Raw genomic sequence first — 19262 nt, 5'->3', positions numbered from 1 at the left:
TGAATTTTTTTCCACAGCGGCAGGGCCAAGGGCAAGAGAAGTTAAACCGTCAAGCTGTCCTTCAACAGAGATATCAGAGACAGGCTGAAAGGAAGTTCACCGGTCACACTTCTGAGGCAGACTGGCTGAGAGTCAGGCAGACCCCACTTTAAAGAGTAAATCCGTCTTTAGAGAAGACAATCCTGCCACAGATCAACACTGAGATGCACACAGAAAGATGGGATATGCACTCCATTAAAAAAATCATCTCTATTATATGTGTTGGCGTGTGCGTGCATGTGTAAGAACGCATGTGTGTGTGTGTGTGCACTTGTGTCCAACTGTGTGTGGAGTGTCTGAGCCATGCCAGCGGCGACGCGTGGCAGTGTGGCACTGCCCCCGGTGGGGGGGGCGCTGCAGGGGGAGGGAGGACGGAGGCAGGGGGGTGACCTCCCTCTCCTGGGTCATCAACCTAACCGAGTGCTCAGGCAGGCCACTCACTATGAAGGGCGTCAGCATCTATCTCCCTTTTAATCTTAGACAAGTGTAGTAACACACTGAGTAGTCACAAACTGTGTGCCACTGAACTGAACAAAATGTACCAGGAAGAGAGAAATGGTCTCCATAACTACAGACTGAATTAGTGTTATTCAGCAATCTTAATGAAGTGTGTCTGAGTCATCCGCATACTGTACATATAACATTAACAGACCACATTACATAGACAGTTAAGCTTCAGAACTGAAATTGAATTAAATTTCAAGACTATAGACAAAAATATTTTTATATCAGCTTGATAAATGTCCAACATTGATGTATGCAAAGCAAAGGCTTTTTTTTCTCAGACACTCACTATGCATTACTTACATCAAAGACATCAAAATCCCTTTACTCAATGGTCTAATTGTGTGTTGATACAGATTCCCCTCTCCTTCTTTCTAGAGATATGTTTTCAATAGTATAAAAAATACTGTATTGTACTGTAGCCATATCAAGTCCTGAGACCCAGACAGTCAATCTGTGGATTTAGCAGAAAATATAAAAGACAAATGATTGTCCATTATTTATTAACCACACTGAAATATTGATAAAAGCACACTGCCATAGTGCCACATATTCCTCATATCTATATAAAAAACCTCTTGCTCAGTTTTGCATCATTCAACCCCGACTCAGAAGCTTATCGGACATTTTCATTGATTCTGTCAATCAAAAGCACCATTGAAGGCAACATGTAACACACATACACATAGACACTCAGCCCTCCCTACACTCTAGAGTAGGTCTTTAAAACCAATTCCAGTCTTCTACAAAGTGGGAAGTATTGGGATCCACAAAGAAACAAAAAACATGTTGCACATTGTTGGCTCACAGCAGACCTCTATAAGATGCTATTATTCAGCCGTGCCTTTGTTCAGAACAACTCTTCTGTGGCTGAAGGCCATTTTCAAGAATTCTTCCAACGTATGGAAAAGGTCCCTCATGGATAACACAAGGTCAGGAGAGTATAACCACCCCCCACCCAACCAATCTCCTCCTTCAACTTGGGTAACTTGTGAGCTCAACCTGTGTGCCCAAGGACATTTAAAAGCGGAAAAAAAGAAAAAAAAAAAAAAAAAAACTTGGATATGTGTTGTTACGTGTTACTGAATGCACATCTGGTTGGGCAGGATTTCGGAAAAAAGCAATGCGCGCTGTGACAGAAGGAGGTCGATGGAGAGGAGGGTGAAGAATTACCAGAGCTCACTATGAGGGGGGTGGGGGGGCGCTTACCACAAGTTGCCAGAGAGCTACATTTTCAAGTAAAATGTCCTGCATGGCAACCAAGGAGTCAACTGGGGACTTTGCGGTTTATGTGAGAAGTTATTAGACTCTATTGTGCTACTTATGAAAACAATAACAACAATATCTGCAAATCAGCGAAAATGAAGTGTGTGTATGGGGGCTACACTTTTCACTTTCTCATTATTAAAGCTTTGTCCTCTCATGAGAACAAATAAACATTTGAGGTAAAAAGAGGGGGTCTGTGGATCGGCCAAGGGTCAGGGAAATTCATTATCCAAATGTGTTGAACAAAGCTGCCAGTTTATTGCACAGTGAGTGACCATTTAGGAAAAATCATATTTCATTGCTGAATTAATGGCCAGGGCAGCCTTGGCATCTTTGCTGAGTTGGAGGGAAGAGGAGGGGGGAGAACCTGTTCTAAATGGCCACTGCTGATAAAAGGCATGGCGATCGTATTTAATCCTATATTGTCCTAATTAAAGTCTTTGATACCCTCAGCGATGGATGAGTCCAGCAACACCAGCAGGCACTATTAATAGTCTTGGCTCGTGCCCTGGCTTCATGGGGTGCAATAACTCTCAGTAATTTTATTAATAAAATCATCTCTCTTCCCCCACCACGCATTCCCATTTAAACATCCACTCCTCTCAACCCCCCCCCCCCCACGCTCCCCCACCAATGAATCACTTCCAAACGTGTCCCTCCTCCTGTGCTGGTCTCAGCCCAGCCTCACCAAAGGAGGACTAATGTTGTCTAAAAGTGGTAGAACACAGTAACATGGGAGGGAGGTGAGAGAAAGTTCTAGGGCCTCATTTGAGGATTATCTGAGCTAGCCAGGGTTATGCTGACACATATGCATAGTCTATTTTTCTACTGGCGGTATGCAAAAGATAATCTATGTGGTAAATTTGCATTCAGTTCAATCTTACAGCATGAATTTGTTTTTACACTAATGTGTCTAGACAGTAATCTAGACGCATCATTATCAATAATCACAATCTCTATTGCATTCCCTGCTTCTTCTCTCTGCTGCTTCAGCCAATTTTCAGAAAACAAATGGAGGAAAACAACATGAAAAGCATATTACCTTCCCGACATATAGAGGTTCTGTTCCCGTGTACTCCTCCACCACGAAGAACTGGTTCCACACCCATCCTCTCTTCACCCGCTCGTGGGACATGGAGCCACCCTGGTCCTGGGCTCCGGGTCCCGTTAGCACGTTGCTAGTCCTTACTGTCTCTGCTTGTCCCCAGCTGAAGCAATGCAGAAGCCAAAGAGTCACTGGCAGCAGAGAGGCCCCTTGCCTCCAACAGGGAGCCATGTCAGGTCTACATGTGGTGGGGTGAGAGACACTTCAGGCAAGATGAGGGAAAAGGTCTCAGAAGACACACCCCCGACCCAACATAGATCCAAAGTCAGTGAACGGAAATATTCCCTTTATGCTTTAGTTCCTGGAGATTTTCTTCTCATCTTTAGATGTTTACCACTTGTTGTGTGTGTTGACAAAGTTCAGAGAGGAAATGGGTGCAAAAATAATCTGTTTTTCGACGTGAAATTCACTTTGAGTATGCCGAAGTTTCCTCAGTGTTTAGTCCTCGTGTCTGCCCTCCATTAACACTCTTTCAGAACCTATCGGAGTACTGGGACGTGCTTTACAAACAATATCGAAGAGGTTGATAATATAAAGCATTAAGAAAAAAGAAACATAGTTTGATGTTTAGAGAGCCTGATCCCAGTTTGCTTTTTTTTTGACAGATTTAGCTTTAAATCATCTTTTTGAAATGCAAAAAAAAATGCAAACCATGGACAGACTGACACTTCTCTCTCTCTCCCTCTCCCTGAGAATTCAAATATATGTCAATTTGAAACAGCAAATACCATAAAATGTCTGAAATGACAGCTTCATTTACACAGGCTGAAATAAATGTACCTAATATCCATTTCAGAGAATCTCAGTTCTTTCAGGATAAATAAATATCTTTGATTAGTAACATCCTTTGCATATCTGTGTACATGTATCAACAGAAAATTACAGATTGTTGCTGTTGCTTTGATGTTGATCTCTCTTGTTCAAATAGTTGTTTTGTTCTCAATTAGAATAATGAAATGCATGAGAAGTGCATGAAAGAAGCATGAAATATAAGCTGCATCTGGTACAAATTCTTCTGTTGAGGAGTTCTGCTGTTTTGAAGTCTTTGACAAGCCTTTATCCACAGCTCCCTTTCCTTCTTCAGGCCTTGATGAGACTGTTTCCGTAGATGAGTGACATCCATGAGGCTTTGCCCTGTAACAGAAAAGGACATATTAGTGGTACAGTTTGTGATCATGACTGTTCGTTTAAAGGTACAGTGCTTGACTATAATCCCTAAAACTTTTCATCACATTCAGTGAAATTATACTCATGTCTCATGAAAAACAAATGGCTAGGACTGAGCCATAAACAATTCCAGCCAATCAACAAAGGTTTCTTCAGGAGCATGGAAAAGAGGGGGTGTATCTGATTGTCTACTTAGCTAAAAAATCAACAACCTTTAGCCAGAATCGAGAACTTTAAATGTTAAGACTGTGACACTGGTGAGATATTGTGGTATGGAAAGAATGAAAGGTATGGTGTGTAACTTTCACAATGCATCTATAATACAATGGATGCATACTGTGTGTGGGGTTTCTAGCGCGGTCAGGATGTATGCAATATTTGTGTTCTCACAAATCAAACATTTACCAGCCCTAAATCTTAAACATTCCATACCACATAAATAAATAGGGGCAAAGGAACACTGTGGGTTATGTACAGAATAAATCCTCTTTTTTTTGTTTCCTGGGCCAATAGCCTTCGCAGCATGAATCCTAATAATGTGCCCAGCGCGAGAGCAATGGCTTGCACAGGTAACCCAGTCAGGTGTGCTGGGAGTGGGAGAGGGCCGGCGATACATCACAGACACAGCATGAGAACATCAGGCCCAGCAGCACAGGGACAGGGTAGGCCAACTGATTAATTGCATGAGGAAGCGCTAATTGGATAAAAGTATTAATCAATTAAGTCGATGCATTGCAGCAACAGTTCCTAATAGTTCAAACAAACATCACGCGAGAAAGGGGACGCTGATAAGAGCCGAGGTCCATTGTGGGGCGAGAGAGAGAGTCGGGAGAGATGGTGATTAATGGTCTTTGTGAAACCTTCCACACAGTAAACACACACACACACACACACACACACACACACACAACAACAACAACAACAACATTTAGTGTAGCTGAGATGTCGCAACCTCAAGGCCACAGACAGTACAACCAGCAGGCTTAAGAGTCGGGAGGAAATCTTTTTCACACTTCTGGGTGTTTAACCTTTTGTACCGCTAGGCTTTGGTGGAACTTCACATTTGAGAACTCCCTTGGAATTTCAACCCTTAACTTTGTCTGAAACACCGGCTTTATTGCTTCAGTACAGAGCATGTGACTTGGTTTAAAAACATTGCGGACTGGTCCGTTCTTCCCACTATAACAAGAGAACATTCATCTAAATTCCTTCCTGTGTGAGAAGAGTAGGACCAACACAAAGGAGCTCAACAGATGTAGGAGAATACACCATGTGAAGTACTCTGTCATGGCCGTATAAATGGAGGTTTTTTCAAGTGACAGCATTATTTTCATACGCATGATACTCTTATAAACAAAACACTGGTGCTGCAAATAGGATATTTACAACTGTTGGCCATGGTTGCCACGTTTCGTCTTGCTATGCTTACTGCGTGGCTATGAACAAATGTTATGTCCTTCTGTTAATACAGATAGAGGCACTGAACAGGTGTTCTAACAAATAGTAGCACTTCACTGCACTTTGGGTGTTTTTTTATTATCATACTACAACCTTTTTTAGTGGACTGTGGAATTCTAATGGCATTTAGAATTAGCTTCCACACTCTATATTTTTTAAAAGCTGTTTTAAAACGCTGAAGTCTGAAAAGTCTGAAAAAATACCAGCAAAAACTCAATGTTTGATGTTTACCGTTTCTTCACACTGCTGGATGCCTGAATGTGATGTTTTCACTCTAGCCTATTTTTCCATCCAACATCAGTAACAATAATGATTCTTTGGACCTCTCTCTCTCTCTCTCTCTCTCTCATCCTAGGCAGGCTTTGACGATGAATGGCAATGGCATGTATGACATTTAAAAGAAGAAAAGCAAAACCAGTGATTCAGGCCACAATACTAAAAAGTCTCTTTTCATATGTCATTAATCCAGAGGAGAGTCACAGAGGAAAATGCAGGGCAAACTTGTTCTAAAATATGTATGTATGGAAGACATGATCATGTAACATTAAAGAGTAAACACTGTCAGCAAGGTAATGAGTAATATACAAGAGCAGCAAGGATTTTCAGTTAGACTGGCCAGATGAGGAAGACATGCTAATGTTGAATTCATTCAAAACAATATTTTTGTGTTTCCAATTAGAGTTGTGTGCTTTCACTTAAGAGTGAACTTCAAAGTTAAAGCGTTTTATTTATTCCCTGTTTTTTCTCAAAGGCAAACTACTTAGGGGAAGAAATGAAGATTAATTCATTTTAGCCAATCTACAGCTACCCTGGCCCTTTCTCTGGCAGATCTTTTAAACGCACTCGGCCATGTGTGCAAGATTAATTAAAGACCATTTGTATCAAATACTTTTTCGGGGGTGAAAGTCTCCCTCTGAAGTACTTCTTCAGACACAACCGTTAAACTTGAGCTGTTTACGCTCTCATACAAAAGTAGTCAGTCTCCTTCTCTCTCTCTCTTTAATTCTTTCCTCTCCATTTCTCTCCCTCTTTCCCTATCAATCTCCCTCTCTCTCTCTCTCTCTCTCTCTCCCTGTCTCTTTCTCTCTCTCTATCATACACACACTTTCTCTATCCTCCTCAATTCCTACATGTCTTATTAAGAGAATGTTTTTCACACTAATTAATGCAGAGGAGCCAGGAAGTGTAAAAAAAATATAAAATTGGCTGGAGGAAACAGGCTTGTAGCGTGCAATCAGCTGTGGCCTGAAGTCAATGGCCAGGGCTAATTAGCACTGTGTCAATTAACATTACCACCTGCGGTTGGGGTCCAGTGACAGTGACAGCGGCAGCGGCGGCCAGATACAGTCATAAGGCATCCCGTTTCCCACCCAAAACACTATTGGCAAGGCGCACGCGGCCATTCGTGACCTATTAGGTCGCGGATTGATTATAAAACATGGCTGCTACTTCTCATCAGTGGCCAGCACGAGGACTGAGCGGTGGAGGGGGTGGCGGTGGGGGGGGGGGGGGGCTGACAGCTGGCACCCACGGAACAACCGAAGACTGATCACCATGGAGAGATGGGCTCCAGGCCAACGGGAGGAAGGACAGGCTCTCAGTCACTCTTATTCTCCCTCCCGTTCTCTCTTCCCTTCCTCTATCTCTCTCTCTCTCTCTCATTCGCTCTCTTCTCTGTGGACTCCTGTATATCCTGATCCCCTTTTCAATGCATAATACACACAACTGGCACAGTAGGCCGCTGTGATCAAATTCATTCAAAAGCCACGGATGCAGCCGAGGTTGATATCCCTGTGATATCACTGGACCTCAGCAATGGCCGTTCCTCCTCCTGTACAGCACGCCTGATCACAATCTTCAACGGCTGATATTTTTAAACTAATAGCCTTGAGTTACTGTGACAAAGTTCTGTCTTTGGGTTGGTTTTTTTTTCACCCTTGTTTTCATGCTTCCTTCTGATAATGCATTTGCTGAACGCCAGCCCTGCATGAGCCTCCCCCCATCTCATATCTGATGGATGAAAGCTATCATCAAAGCAGGACCCACAAGGAGTTCAGACAGTCTGCTCATTCAAGTGAGCCAAGCCACCAGAGTCAAATCCCCATCCTGCTCTTATTAAAAAAGGGCTATTTTGCTATCTAAAATCCAAATTTGTCACAGTTGTTTGACTATGTGAACCCGTGTCAAACTGAGAAAACCACAAGACCGAGCACACAAACACAAAAACACACTTTAGCTTAGCCACAATGCTGGGTGACGCTATGATCTTCCAATGGTCATCTACAGCTTTAGAATGATAGAAAGTGTTCAGCGTGACAAAAACAATGCCTTCAAATGGCGCTGGTGGGTAAAATATGTCATTAAAACTATCTGGAGATCAGAGGGGCCAAACAGGCCAGACGAAATAAACTGGACTGAAATAACATCAAATCACGCTTCCCAGGATTTCACTGGAGTTCTACTACTGACATTCCATTAGTTTAAAGTTAATTAAGTTAGCTTTCTATGCATAAAGTACTCCCCCCTACAAATGTAATCAGTTTGACACTGAATATGTACATTTGACACAAATCTACACAGAGCAACAAATTCTGCACTACTGAATGTGGTTGTGTGATGCTTTTACAACTCAAACACATTAAAAAAACACAAATTCCTTGTGCAACACACCTGGATTAGTGAAAAATATTGCGGAAATGTGTGCTAATCTTCCATTTGGCCAGTCATTTGGCACAAATGAGACCGGCTATTATTGCCTGGAACAAGAGCCCAGTGAAACCTACTCCCTGTCCAAAAGGCTCTTTTCCTTTTGGCAGTGAAAAGGCGAGCAACTACGTGAGCGGGAGCGGTGAGTCGAGTCGGCATTGGCACATGCTAGCAGGAGTATTGGACGGAACACATACAGAAGCCTGTAGAGCATGCTGCCTCAAATTAAGCCCTGTGTTTGCTTACGAGATGTAATGAGAGGTGACATATATTGTCACAGCCTTGCTAAAGCCGGTCGTCTAATTAAGCTAATTGCAGATTGCCGCCACCCCCTCCCTATTCTCTATCTCTCTTTCTATCTCTCTTCTTTCTCTCTCTCTCTCTCTCTCCCTCTCTCGCTCTCCCTCTCATTATTATTCCCTTCAGAGTGGCTATGAGAATCTCCAGCACCTGTCTAGCAAGTAGCACTCATGAGCACTCTCCATTCTCCCTTCCCACGATTCTGTCTCTCTTTCCTTGACTTATACTCTCTACAACCCCTTCAAGTTATCAAGCTATTTCTCTGGCTGCACTTCCTGTCACCCGTCTCTTCCTTTCATTCTCTTTGTGTGTCTCTTTCTTTTTTCTTTTATGGATTATGCATTGACTTTCTTTTTCTTTCTTTCCTTCTTTCTTTCTTTCATTTTTGTTTGCTTTTTTACTTACCTTATCTTTGTTTGTTCCTTCTCTCTCTCCTCTCTTTCTTTCCTTTCTCTGTCCCTCTCTTTGTTGTGTTAATCAAGTTGTTTCACTTCATCTTCTTGTATTCCCTCTCAACTTTCTTTCCTCTTTCTTTTCCTCTCTTCTCAGTTCTTTAATTTTTTCTTCATTTTTTCTATTTTCAACTCCCCCACCCCCACCCCCACCACCTCCACTCCACTCCACTCCACTCCCCTCCCCTCCCCACCGGGTCCTAGTGACTGCTGGCTCTCACAGCACACTGCCCACCACGCTCTCTGCCAGCTGCACAATTACTCAATCGTTCATCTCATGGGTGGCTGGCCCACCCCTGGCTTTGGCCAATGATCACGCAGACTGGCAGGCCAGGCCGCGCTCAGTGGCCCCACTGGCAAAGGCACTCTGACAGGCATGGGACGCGGTGGGGCAGCTGACAGCTGTCTATATCCACTGGAGGGGACGCAGGCACGGGCGAGCGAGCGAGGTGTCTGCCCTGACCGGTGCCAACGCATTCCGGAGCACTTGCGCCGAAAAAAGGAACCAAGAAAAAAAAAGCCAAAAGCGATGGCAGCACGGCCTCGCCGATCCCCAACACACCCAACCCCCTGCCCCTTCAAGAGTGATCCACACGAGCGGAGCAGCAGTCGCCTGCCATCTCCAAAGAGGCCCTCTTACGAGCCTTTAATTAGCATCCATCACTCTAGTGCACTCACGTCAGTTGTCAAAGCGCGGCGATAACCAGCCAAAGTCGCGCTTATTTCCGCTACTGCAGCCATCCATAAATTACACTCAAACTGCCCCCATGCACTGCTTCCTCTGTGCCACTATTTATACCGAGCTGAGCCATCGCTGAGATTCCCAGTGCAGAATAAGTCCATTCAGATTTCTAGATGAAAGAACACAGGGGGAAACAAAAGCTGCTTAATTGGGCTTTTCTGCACATAACCTGGCAGCGCCCTGGTAGGTGTTTGAGTTCCAAGTATTGACCTGCACATGGAGGGGGGGGCTATATCCAAGCCAAATTACAAACTATGCAATTAGTGAAAACTGCTTGGAGCAGTCTTTCAGGAACAACTTTACAAACAACTATCAGAGAATGTGCTATCTGCTTTCTTTCTCTTATAGATGGGAATAATTCATTATAACCACAATCATTGTTTGTGTAATGTGTAAAATAGAGTTATGAACAATTGAGACTTATTCTGATTTATTTTTCATTTATTTCACAGACTGCTCTGACACAACATCCTTCAAAACCACCACAAACACCCCGAACAGGTGAAGTACAATATCAACACGACAAGACATGCACACACACACACAAGAAAACCCACGGTGTCCTTCTGACTGAGGGAAAAGGAGCACCTTGTCACTGATTTGACCACTTCATCATCAATCCCGCCGATGCCTGTTTTTTTCCCTCTAGCTGCTTACTCCCCCCCCCCCCCCCCCCCCAACACACACACACACACTTTACCCAGCACCTAACCGTGCAACCCTCCACCCCACCACAACCACACACCCCCCCCCACACACACACACACCCCACCCCATTTACTCCTTCCCACCTTCCACAGTGCAGTTCATTTTCTACATGTCAGCCACACAGCTGGAACGCTCTCATTCCCACACCATACATCCCGGCCGCTGTGCGCTCAGCCATAAGATTCCCATTAGGGAAGGAAGCGGTCACCGGGGCCGCTTCCGAAACGTGCTTCTCCTCACTCCGGCTTGTATCGGGTGCAATGTATCTGGAACTTCGGGGGAAGACAGAGGAAGAGAGAGACAGAGAGAGAGAAAGAAAGAGAGAAAAAATAACACATTGTATTGTGTTGGCCCTCGTACCGTGGCCCCGGAGATGAGGAATTGAAGCAAAAACACCCCCACATACGACCTCAGTGGAATGAAGATGCAATTTAGTGAATACAATTTATGTGAGCAGACATTAAAGGGCCAGAAGTGACTTCACAAACTGATAAGACACCATATCAGATTTCACACTGTGTTCAACTCACCGTGACAGTAAACCAAGGTGGGTGCTCTATGGTTTCGATGAGCAAATACTGGAATATACGAAACAATAAAACGTAATGTCCATAAAAATGCACACACAGAATCAATGAGAGGTGTGTATGAAATAAATGAAAATGCAACCATAGTGTTTCTATCTGATCTACCTGCAACATTTTCACAGTAGTGCAGTGACTTTCCACAACTGTTCATAATGCTATCATCCATTCCACCGCATGCCCACAATAAAGTGTGACACCAAAGATTAAACTGCATATAGACCATATCAGCACATTGCAGGCAACCTCACACGATAGCCCTACATAAAGCACGCCCCCTCTCATCATCGCAGAGGGCCATTTCGCAAATCAATAACTAACTGACGATCCCATGCATGCTAGCAACCTCCGCTGCAGCGCTATCCACACGAGAGGGCCCTATGCATGTTGTGTTCTTCTTTATAACCAACATTTTCAAGCCCTATAAATATTTTGACAGCCCCAACCCAATTCTAACAAGGCTCCAGGGACGCGGAGACTGCAGCAACCCGAAGAAAAACCCAGACACCCCCCCCCCCCAAGAGAAACATCCCACGGATGCTGTATACTGCAAAAATAAATAGGTCCGACCAAACAGTGAACTCTCAAAGAAGTCGTTAACACTGCCCCCACGTCTCCTACGAGCCCTCGAAAGTTGGGCGGTAAAGAGAGGAAGCAACGGAGAACTGATTGCCTCCACGCCAGACAAATCGCACTGACACAATAAAACCCCAACCACCGGGCAGAATTTCAGCCTCTGGGTTTTTCTTAACGTCCCCTGACGGTACGCACACTTTAGAAAGTGCTATACACGTTAAACAAGCAGCATTTGCTCAAACATCGCAAGCTTTTTTTTTTCTTTGCTCCTGCATCCCACTACCGGCGTGGAGTGGGCGATTCAGGGTCACAAAAAGATCCCTGAGTAGTTTATCATTCCACAATCTATCAGAGTGATAAAGAAAACAGCCTACCGGTACCAGTCCTGCAGCTGTTTTGCTGAATACTGTGGTTGCATGCTGAATCTCAGGCCATAGAGACATTTCATTTGCAACCTGGGGGTCAGCGCACAGTAACAGTAAGCATAGTGGGACAAGGTAAACATAAGCTCAGTAAACTATAAATAAAAGGCTTTCTAAATATATATTACAAGTACCTCTGACTCTGTCAGGGAGTTAGGGTAATGGTCCATGCACACATACCGCCACACATATTACCTGATTTGATTGACAGTCCCATTACACAACTCCTCATTACAATATTGGGTAATACATTTATTCAAGCATTTGGCCCCTGGGCTGAAACTGCTAGGTCTGACAAAAATAACAACAGTGAGTGAGAGTGAGAGAGGGAAGGAATGAGAGACAGAGATAAAGTGACAAAGAGAGAGAGAGAGAGAGAGAGAGAGAGAGAGAGACATGGCGAGGGACAATGAGAAAAAAAAGAGCAAGAGACAAAAAGATAAAAAAGGTAACTAGAGAGTGCTCATGCCTCCATCTGGCTTTGAGCAAAAAATGGCAATGCAAGGCCCATGACTAATCAATAATGTCACACCTTTATAAGATCATTAGGTGGGCACCTTAAACTGGAAGAGTTATACTTTAAAACGGAATAACTACTGAAGCTTTTCTCTGCCAATTGTACAGATGTTCCATCCACTTCAAAAGACCCTCAGAAAAAGGGATGGCAACTAAACTCGAGAAAGACTTTGAAAGTGTTCCGCATCACAGAGAATGGTGAAAATAGCTATAGTATGCTCAAAGCTTCAGAGATAAGGCACATTTCAAATACCTTCCTCAATCAAACACTTGCTGTGAGTGATCATCAAGGGCAGTTCTGTTTCGGAACGGTGTCCCCTTTAACATATTCTCATTAGCAGACATCACATTAATCTTCCAAATGAAGTTTCTTTCTCCCCCGAATATTGTAACACTGTGATCATCATAAAAGGACACAGAGAGAGGATCAGTGACTGTTCTCAACGACATCAGCGCCACGGTGCTTTTTGGTAGGGGCTGGGCAGGGCCCAGGCTATAGAAGGTTTACCAGTCAGTTCTTCACTATACCATGCTGATTGTTTACTGTGTATGATAGAGAAGTGATGCAAGCGAAGTGAAAGTCTGAATGACATCTCAGCACATCCTACACTGTCGACTCCACTGTTACCACTTGTCAGGGAGAACCTGGGCACGGCATGGCGTCACGTGTACCGCGAGATGGAGGTGCCACAACCCCATCAATCTGTGTCAACCAATGAACACGAAAGTTCCCCCTCTCAACACAATCTCTATGCCCTACACAAACACACACACACACACCACACACACACACACACCCCACACACACCCACCGCTGCTTCCCTCAACAGATCAAGAGGCCCCACCACAGGAGAAGGAAATGACATGCTTGGGGTTTACCATTCAGTGCTCTAAATCACAAGTCTTCACCGAGAGCCATCTGTCCTGCTGGGACAATAGCACAGTAATCAGCACGCGGTGGGGACTGGCTGAGGTCTGGATTGAACCAGCAATTCCTGTGGACTGTCATTATTGTTGTATTACCACTAATATCAACATAAACAGCATCACAACCAAGAGGAGCGGCACTACATCATCTGGGCACACCAGGGGTTCCCAAAGGCAACCTGGCCGTGAGATTTCAATTCATTCCCCCAGCCAGTGCTGCAGTGTATGACTTTTTCCACCACACCTGGAGGCCTAAGAACCCATTTATACTCGAAGATGGCCTCACGTGGACAATTGCCTCTGGCAACTGCATTGAACTATCATGACCTGTCGGGTACACAAACTACATTATTTCACATTCAAATCATGCGCATGCCATCAAGTATTTGTACAGTGCAATTACATATTTAAAGTAGCATTCTTAAGGACACAGTTGGGTGAATATGAAAGTAAACAATAACAATCGTAAATCACATTACTGCACACACATCAATGCATCACTGTGGATACCAAAAGAAACAGAGAGAGGATCTTCATATGGGCATATTAAGAAGCTACTGCTTGGTGACAGCACTGTAGGTGGCATAACACACTATGAGCATGATTTAAAAGTATACTTATTCCCCTAACCTTCCATGACTATGACATGCAACGCGTTCAATACATTAAACGTTATTGTAATGTATTATGAGACGAATCGTATATTATAATGTATGCAGTAGGCTCATTTGTTCTTCTTTATAATCATCAGAATATTCATTGACTCGCCTTAGGATTTCCAAAAAGTGGAAGGCTCTGTAGAGAGTGTGGAGAGTGGTGATGTGAAATGTCTGAATGCTTACTGAAACATGCCCTTCCTAGAAATCCATCGACAAAGAATAGGAATACCCATGGGTGATAATTAGTATTTTTTTGCCCAAAAAAAAAACACCAATTAAACTAAATGGCAAATACATAAGCTAGTGAACCATTTGACCTCATTCTTCAGTCCTGGGTTCAGTTCTGGGTGGCTCTCACATGGGTTTGATGCTTTTTTTTTTGTGAACTTTCCATTGTTACACAAAACATTTCAGTAAAGTGATTCTTCATTCTCCTCATTAAAATCATTTAGGCTAAGCTCCAGTGCAATACATATGTGCAGACGCATCAGGCTCTCCAGCATGTCAGTCTAGATTGCTGTTCACAGCTGGCTGAGACCACTTCAAACGCAGAGATGAGATGGCAGTGAGGATGGCAATAAGATTGGGGGTGACAAACCAAAAAAAAAAAAATAAGATCAAGTCCTGTCATCAAAAATATACTCTGGAGCATAAACATCATAATCTGTGTTGTCATTAGTGGCATCTCACTGGACACGGGAGTACCATCTCAGTGGATTTCACTTTTGGATCCTTAATGTAAAACAACTATAATTAAATGTCTGAAAAATTAGTAGGGAAAAATGTAGGCAAGAGTCAGGGAGTGAAGTATGGCAAGGGGGAGACAATTATATAGCAGAGAGAGAAAAAACAGTTCTCCAGTTCTGTCACCTCCCCCCATTTTTCTTAATTATCGGGCGAATATTCAGCTTCTTCTGCTTCATTAGGTTCTTTGTTGAGCAGTTAGTGATGTCAACGAGAAGATGGAGGGACAAGGTGCCAGAGGAGTGATGAAAATATAACTAATAGTTTTGAGGCACAGTATTAGCACTGGAGAGGAGGCGGGGGGTGTCTCACAGGTGACCCTGATCGTCACGACAACGACCCGTGAAAAAAGATAAACATATGGTAAATGGTAGGCGCACTTGAACATGTAAGGACAGTGGATGAGGCCCTTCAAGTACAGTTTTGGTTCGGAAATCTTTCTGCTCGTTGTTCCCAAAATCTCGATGACATAAGGTTGTGACAGGGTCACACTGTGCGTGCTTCCTCAAAAAAAATGAATAAAATATTTGCCTGCCTCAAATAACATTGAAAATGCACTACTGACTATGATTACCAGTTTATGTGAACATCTCTCTCTTAACCAGTTGCTTCATTCCAGTGACAAAGTGAGAGAAATACTCCACATGACATGAGAAGTATTTCATGTATCTCTGGGATGACAAAATGTACTTTGCAGTGGAGGTTAAGAAAGTATGGTCTTTTAAGAACCAACAGATGTGCATGCATTATTGATAGTATCATGCATGCACACACGCACAGAACTTTACTGTTTGCGAAGAACTACATCGCCATGGAACATAGGACTTGATAGGCGATGTATGTACTGTTGCACCTGGTGGCAGATGACATCTTGTTGACAAGTTATTGTTTATCGGTGATTGATGATAATGTTTGTGCCTCACGCACTGTACACACTAAAAATACAGCGGCTTTACATTCAATCTGATATGACACTGTGTAGACCAAGTTATTGTTTTTACATTACTTAGTAATGCTGTTGACGTACATCTACATGTAGGTGCTACTTTTGTCATTGAAATGGTGCTCTCACTTCCTGTGTATGTGTGTGTGTGTGTGATTGAGGAAAGTAATAAGAGAGAGTGCATCTATTTTGTAAGCTAAAAGTCATGTATTGTCAAACCAGAATGATTTCCGGAAATCATTTCCTTCCCCTGAGCCATCCTCAGACATCTATCCATCCTTTGGTCTGGCCCTCATCTGAATGTAATGCACCTCTTGTGTCTCTGCTTCTGCAATTGTGAATCATTACCTTGTACTTATGTGCATCTTCAGTCGCTTGCAAATCCTCCATCTGCTCTCAAGGAGGCAGGCCCTGTGCTCGCAAGGCACTTTACATGTCAATCATGTCCTCACTGTCAACAACCTGGAGGACAGGACTAGTGAGGAGCTATCAGAGCCCGGAAGGGTCTTCGAGTGAAGGCCAAGACAGGGGTCAGCCTCGCCCGTATGCTTGCAAGCTACCATGGCAACTGTCGGGCGAGAGTGAGATAACTCTTTCCGCTTCCAAGTTTCAAGATAAGGCAGGGCAGATCTCCTGGCTTGAGAGGCACTGAGTTCTAATTGGTAAAGTTTGACAGAGTGAAGTTAGACTGAGAAGCGGATCAGAGGAGAGAAATGAGGGGTGAAGAAAACAGCGGTCCTCCATTCAAAGAAAAAGTGGGGAAAAAAGACTTGAGAGCGCATTGAGAAAGCTTACACAAAGAAAAAGAATAAAACTCAGCTGGCAGGATGTAACAGCAGAGAGGCAAATATATGCACACAAAAAAAGAAGTAAAGTGCATATTTGACACTGGATATAAGTGAAGTATGGAGCAGAGAAATGCAGACACGCAGTGTCATGCTTACTCCAGTTGCAGAGAGTAAAACCAATTTCTCTAGTTGATGATGTTAGTGACATCCCTTTTCCTGCCGGAGCTATGATAGATCTGTCTCATCCATTAGACTCCTCACTTGCTGGTGTATACATATTGGTGTCTGTGTACAGCATGGTAATAAGCCACTTGTGGTAGTAGGCACAGCCAACCTGTCTTGTCACATGGGTTGTCCCTGGGTCAAGGTCAGGCGCATTACAACTACAGCAGTTCGCTAAGTCCTCAAAGCATTTTTCAGGGTTGATTTAATTTATCCTGCGAACGCTTTGCAATTTGAATTGAGCTAAGGCGGTCTGTGGCACGAATTAATGGTGGCCACCTTAAACCCTCGCTGCAATCTCACATCACATCCTACCCATCAGAATGCAACAATCAGCACTGTGCTGCAGTAACAAGTGTGTTAGAGTAGAGGGCACAAACAATTAGCGTGTTATAAAGCTAGCGTGCAGGGAAAGAAAACTAAGGAATTAGCTTACAGTGTTCTCACCTTTTCTCAGGCAGGTATCAGAATTTATCTCGGTATACACCAGGCAAATTACATTTAAACAGATGATGTGGACTTAGTAAAAAAAAAGGACATTTCCATGCAGTCATCACTATTATGAATGCTTATTTTGTGCGATGCGTTTTTTTAATGAATTATAATGGTTCTGGGTCCCTTGTGGCATTATGTCGTAGGCAACACTGTGGCCAAAAAGATTGAAAGTCTCTTTCCATTTTGCATCAGGCGTGATGAGGAAAATGTAGCACATTGATTTGTGAAGCTGGGCCGTGCCTGTCATGAATAAATTATATCCAGATTGGCCTTGAATAGATGGTTTAGATGACACAGCCCAAAGAATCTTTTTTTTTCTCCGCCACGTTTAGTCGACGAAAAAAAAAAAAGAAAAAAAAAAGGATCTTGCATAGAGCCACTGAAAGCGCCTATCTTTCAGCCAACTGCAGAAAAAATTCTGTGACCATAGGAACACAGAAGTGCAGGTCATTAGGCCGATTCCATCATACATTTTCACACCCATGCAATTTAAACAGCTCTTCTCTTTTTGGCTCCTTCTTGCACCAAAGACATGACTAAAAACTGGAGCCAAATATATCTATTGTTGATTTGTTTAATATACAATGATCCATGGTAGAGCTGACTGAACTTGTCTGACTGTGAACATCTGCATCTGAAGAATTAAAGTAGCATAACGGAACAATTGCTAATCGCTAACGATATGCTAGCGGCTAAAACTAACGAAATCTCTTGAAATGTGCTGACTTTGACATTATGACAAACTATTTAGTCAACAACTGTCCTAACACAGTCAAACATCAAGCAAGTGCAACACACAAGACAAAGCAAGACGGCAAATAAGCTACTTACTAGTTCGGCAGACAGTAGAAACCGGGCGGATTCAGGCAATCCTACATTTAGCAGTAACATGCCTACGGACCTTGGTATGGCAATGGCACGGAGGCGATTCTCCATATTAAAAGTCATTGTAGCGGCCCAATTTTTTTAAAGCTGTTATTTTAAGGTAAAACTGCTTATCCTAACCCTAATCCTGATGTACAATTACTGCATAATGCCACTTTAAATGAACAACCGAAGGTGTGAGCATGTAAACATTATGACACAGACATAGACATAGAAAACCCAAGGTCTCGTCACACAAGTAGAAAGATAATAAAGAAGAGAAAAACTGTGCATGGTGTTGCTATTAGATTGAATGACAAAAGATCACCGCTGACTTTCTACAGCAGATGAGTGGAGAAAGAGAAAAGGTGCTTGAATGCAGACATTCAACATGGAGAACGAAAAAGGCCATACATTCATCTTACAGGCATGAGTGACATCCCTTCCGAGAGCCAGCTCTGCTGCAAGAGGTTTGGACCACCACGGAAGACACAACATGTTGTGCAATGGAGATAAAAAAGGCCCCATGGTAAGTAGGGGTGGGGGAAAAAATCGATTTTTCGATTTCTCTCGATTCTCTCTAGAACGATTCTGTCTCGATTCAGAAAAGTTCATAATCGTTTTTTTAATTAAAAAAAATAATAATAAAAAAAAAAATTTTTTTTTTTTTTTTTTTTTACACATTCATTTTGTGTTGAAATGCAAGCTGCATCGATTATTGCATTGTTCATAGAAAGTCATAATTGTGACAAGGACACACTTTTTCTCTAATAAAAAAATAGATCTGTTGATTTTCTTTAATTATCAAACACAAAGTAGGAAGTGATTTGAGACTGAGTAGCAAACTCAAATGTTTTAAAAATCGAGATGCATCGATAATCGTTTTATCGGTTTAGAATTGATAATCGATAATCGGTTTAGAATCGATAATCGGTTTAGAATCGAGAATCGGTTTAGAATCGAATCGTTGACCTCTGAATCGGAATCGAATCGAATCGTGAGGTGCCAAGAGATTCCCACCCCTAATGGTAAGCATACAAATGAGGATGAAGATGGGCGACTGTCTACAGCAACA

General features: G+C 43.0%; 1 protein-coding gene across 1 annotated transcript in view; it reads right to left on the bottom strand.

Annotated features, from left to right (window-relative positions):
- LOC105895883 (cadherin-22) overlaps positions 1-19262 on the bottom strand; it is a 106775-nt gene that overhangs the window by 47590 nt on the left and 39923 nt on the right. Inside the window, exon 3 of the mRNA XM_012822573.3 lies at positions 2852-4048. Within this exon, the coding sequence (XP_012678027.1) occupies positions 2852-3085 (234 nt within the window). The 5' untranslated portion in view covers positions 3086-4048. The remainder of the gene's footprint in view (positions 1-2851; positions 4049-19262) is intronic.

This window comes from Clupea harengus, chromosome 5 (genome assembly GCF_900700415.2).
Source record: "Clupea harengus chromosome 5, Ch_v2.0.2, whole genome shotgun sequence".
In the NCBI taxonomy this organism is placed as follows: domain Eukaryota; kingdom Metazoa; phylum Chordata; class Actinopteri; order Clupeiformes; family Clupeidae; genus Clupea; species Clupea harengus.
Note: the sequence above shows the minus strand (reverse complement) of the source record. Positions and strands in the feature narration are given on the sequence as shown.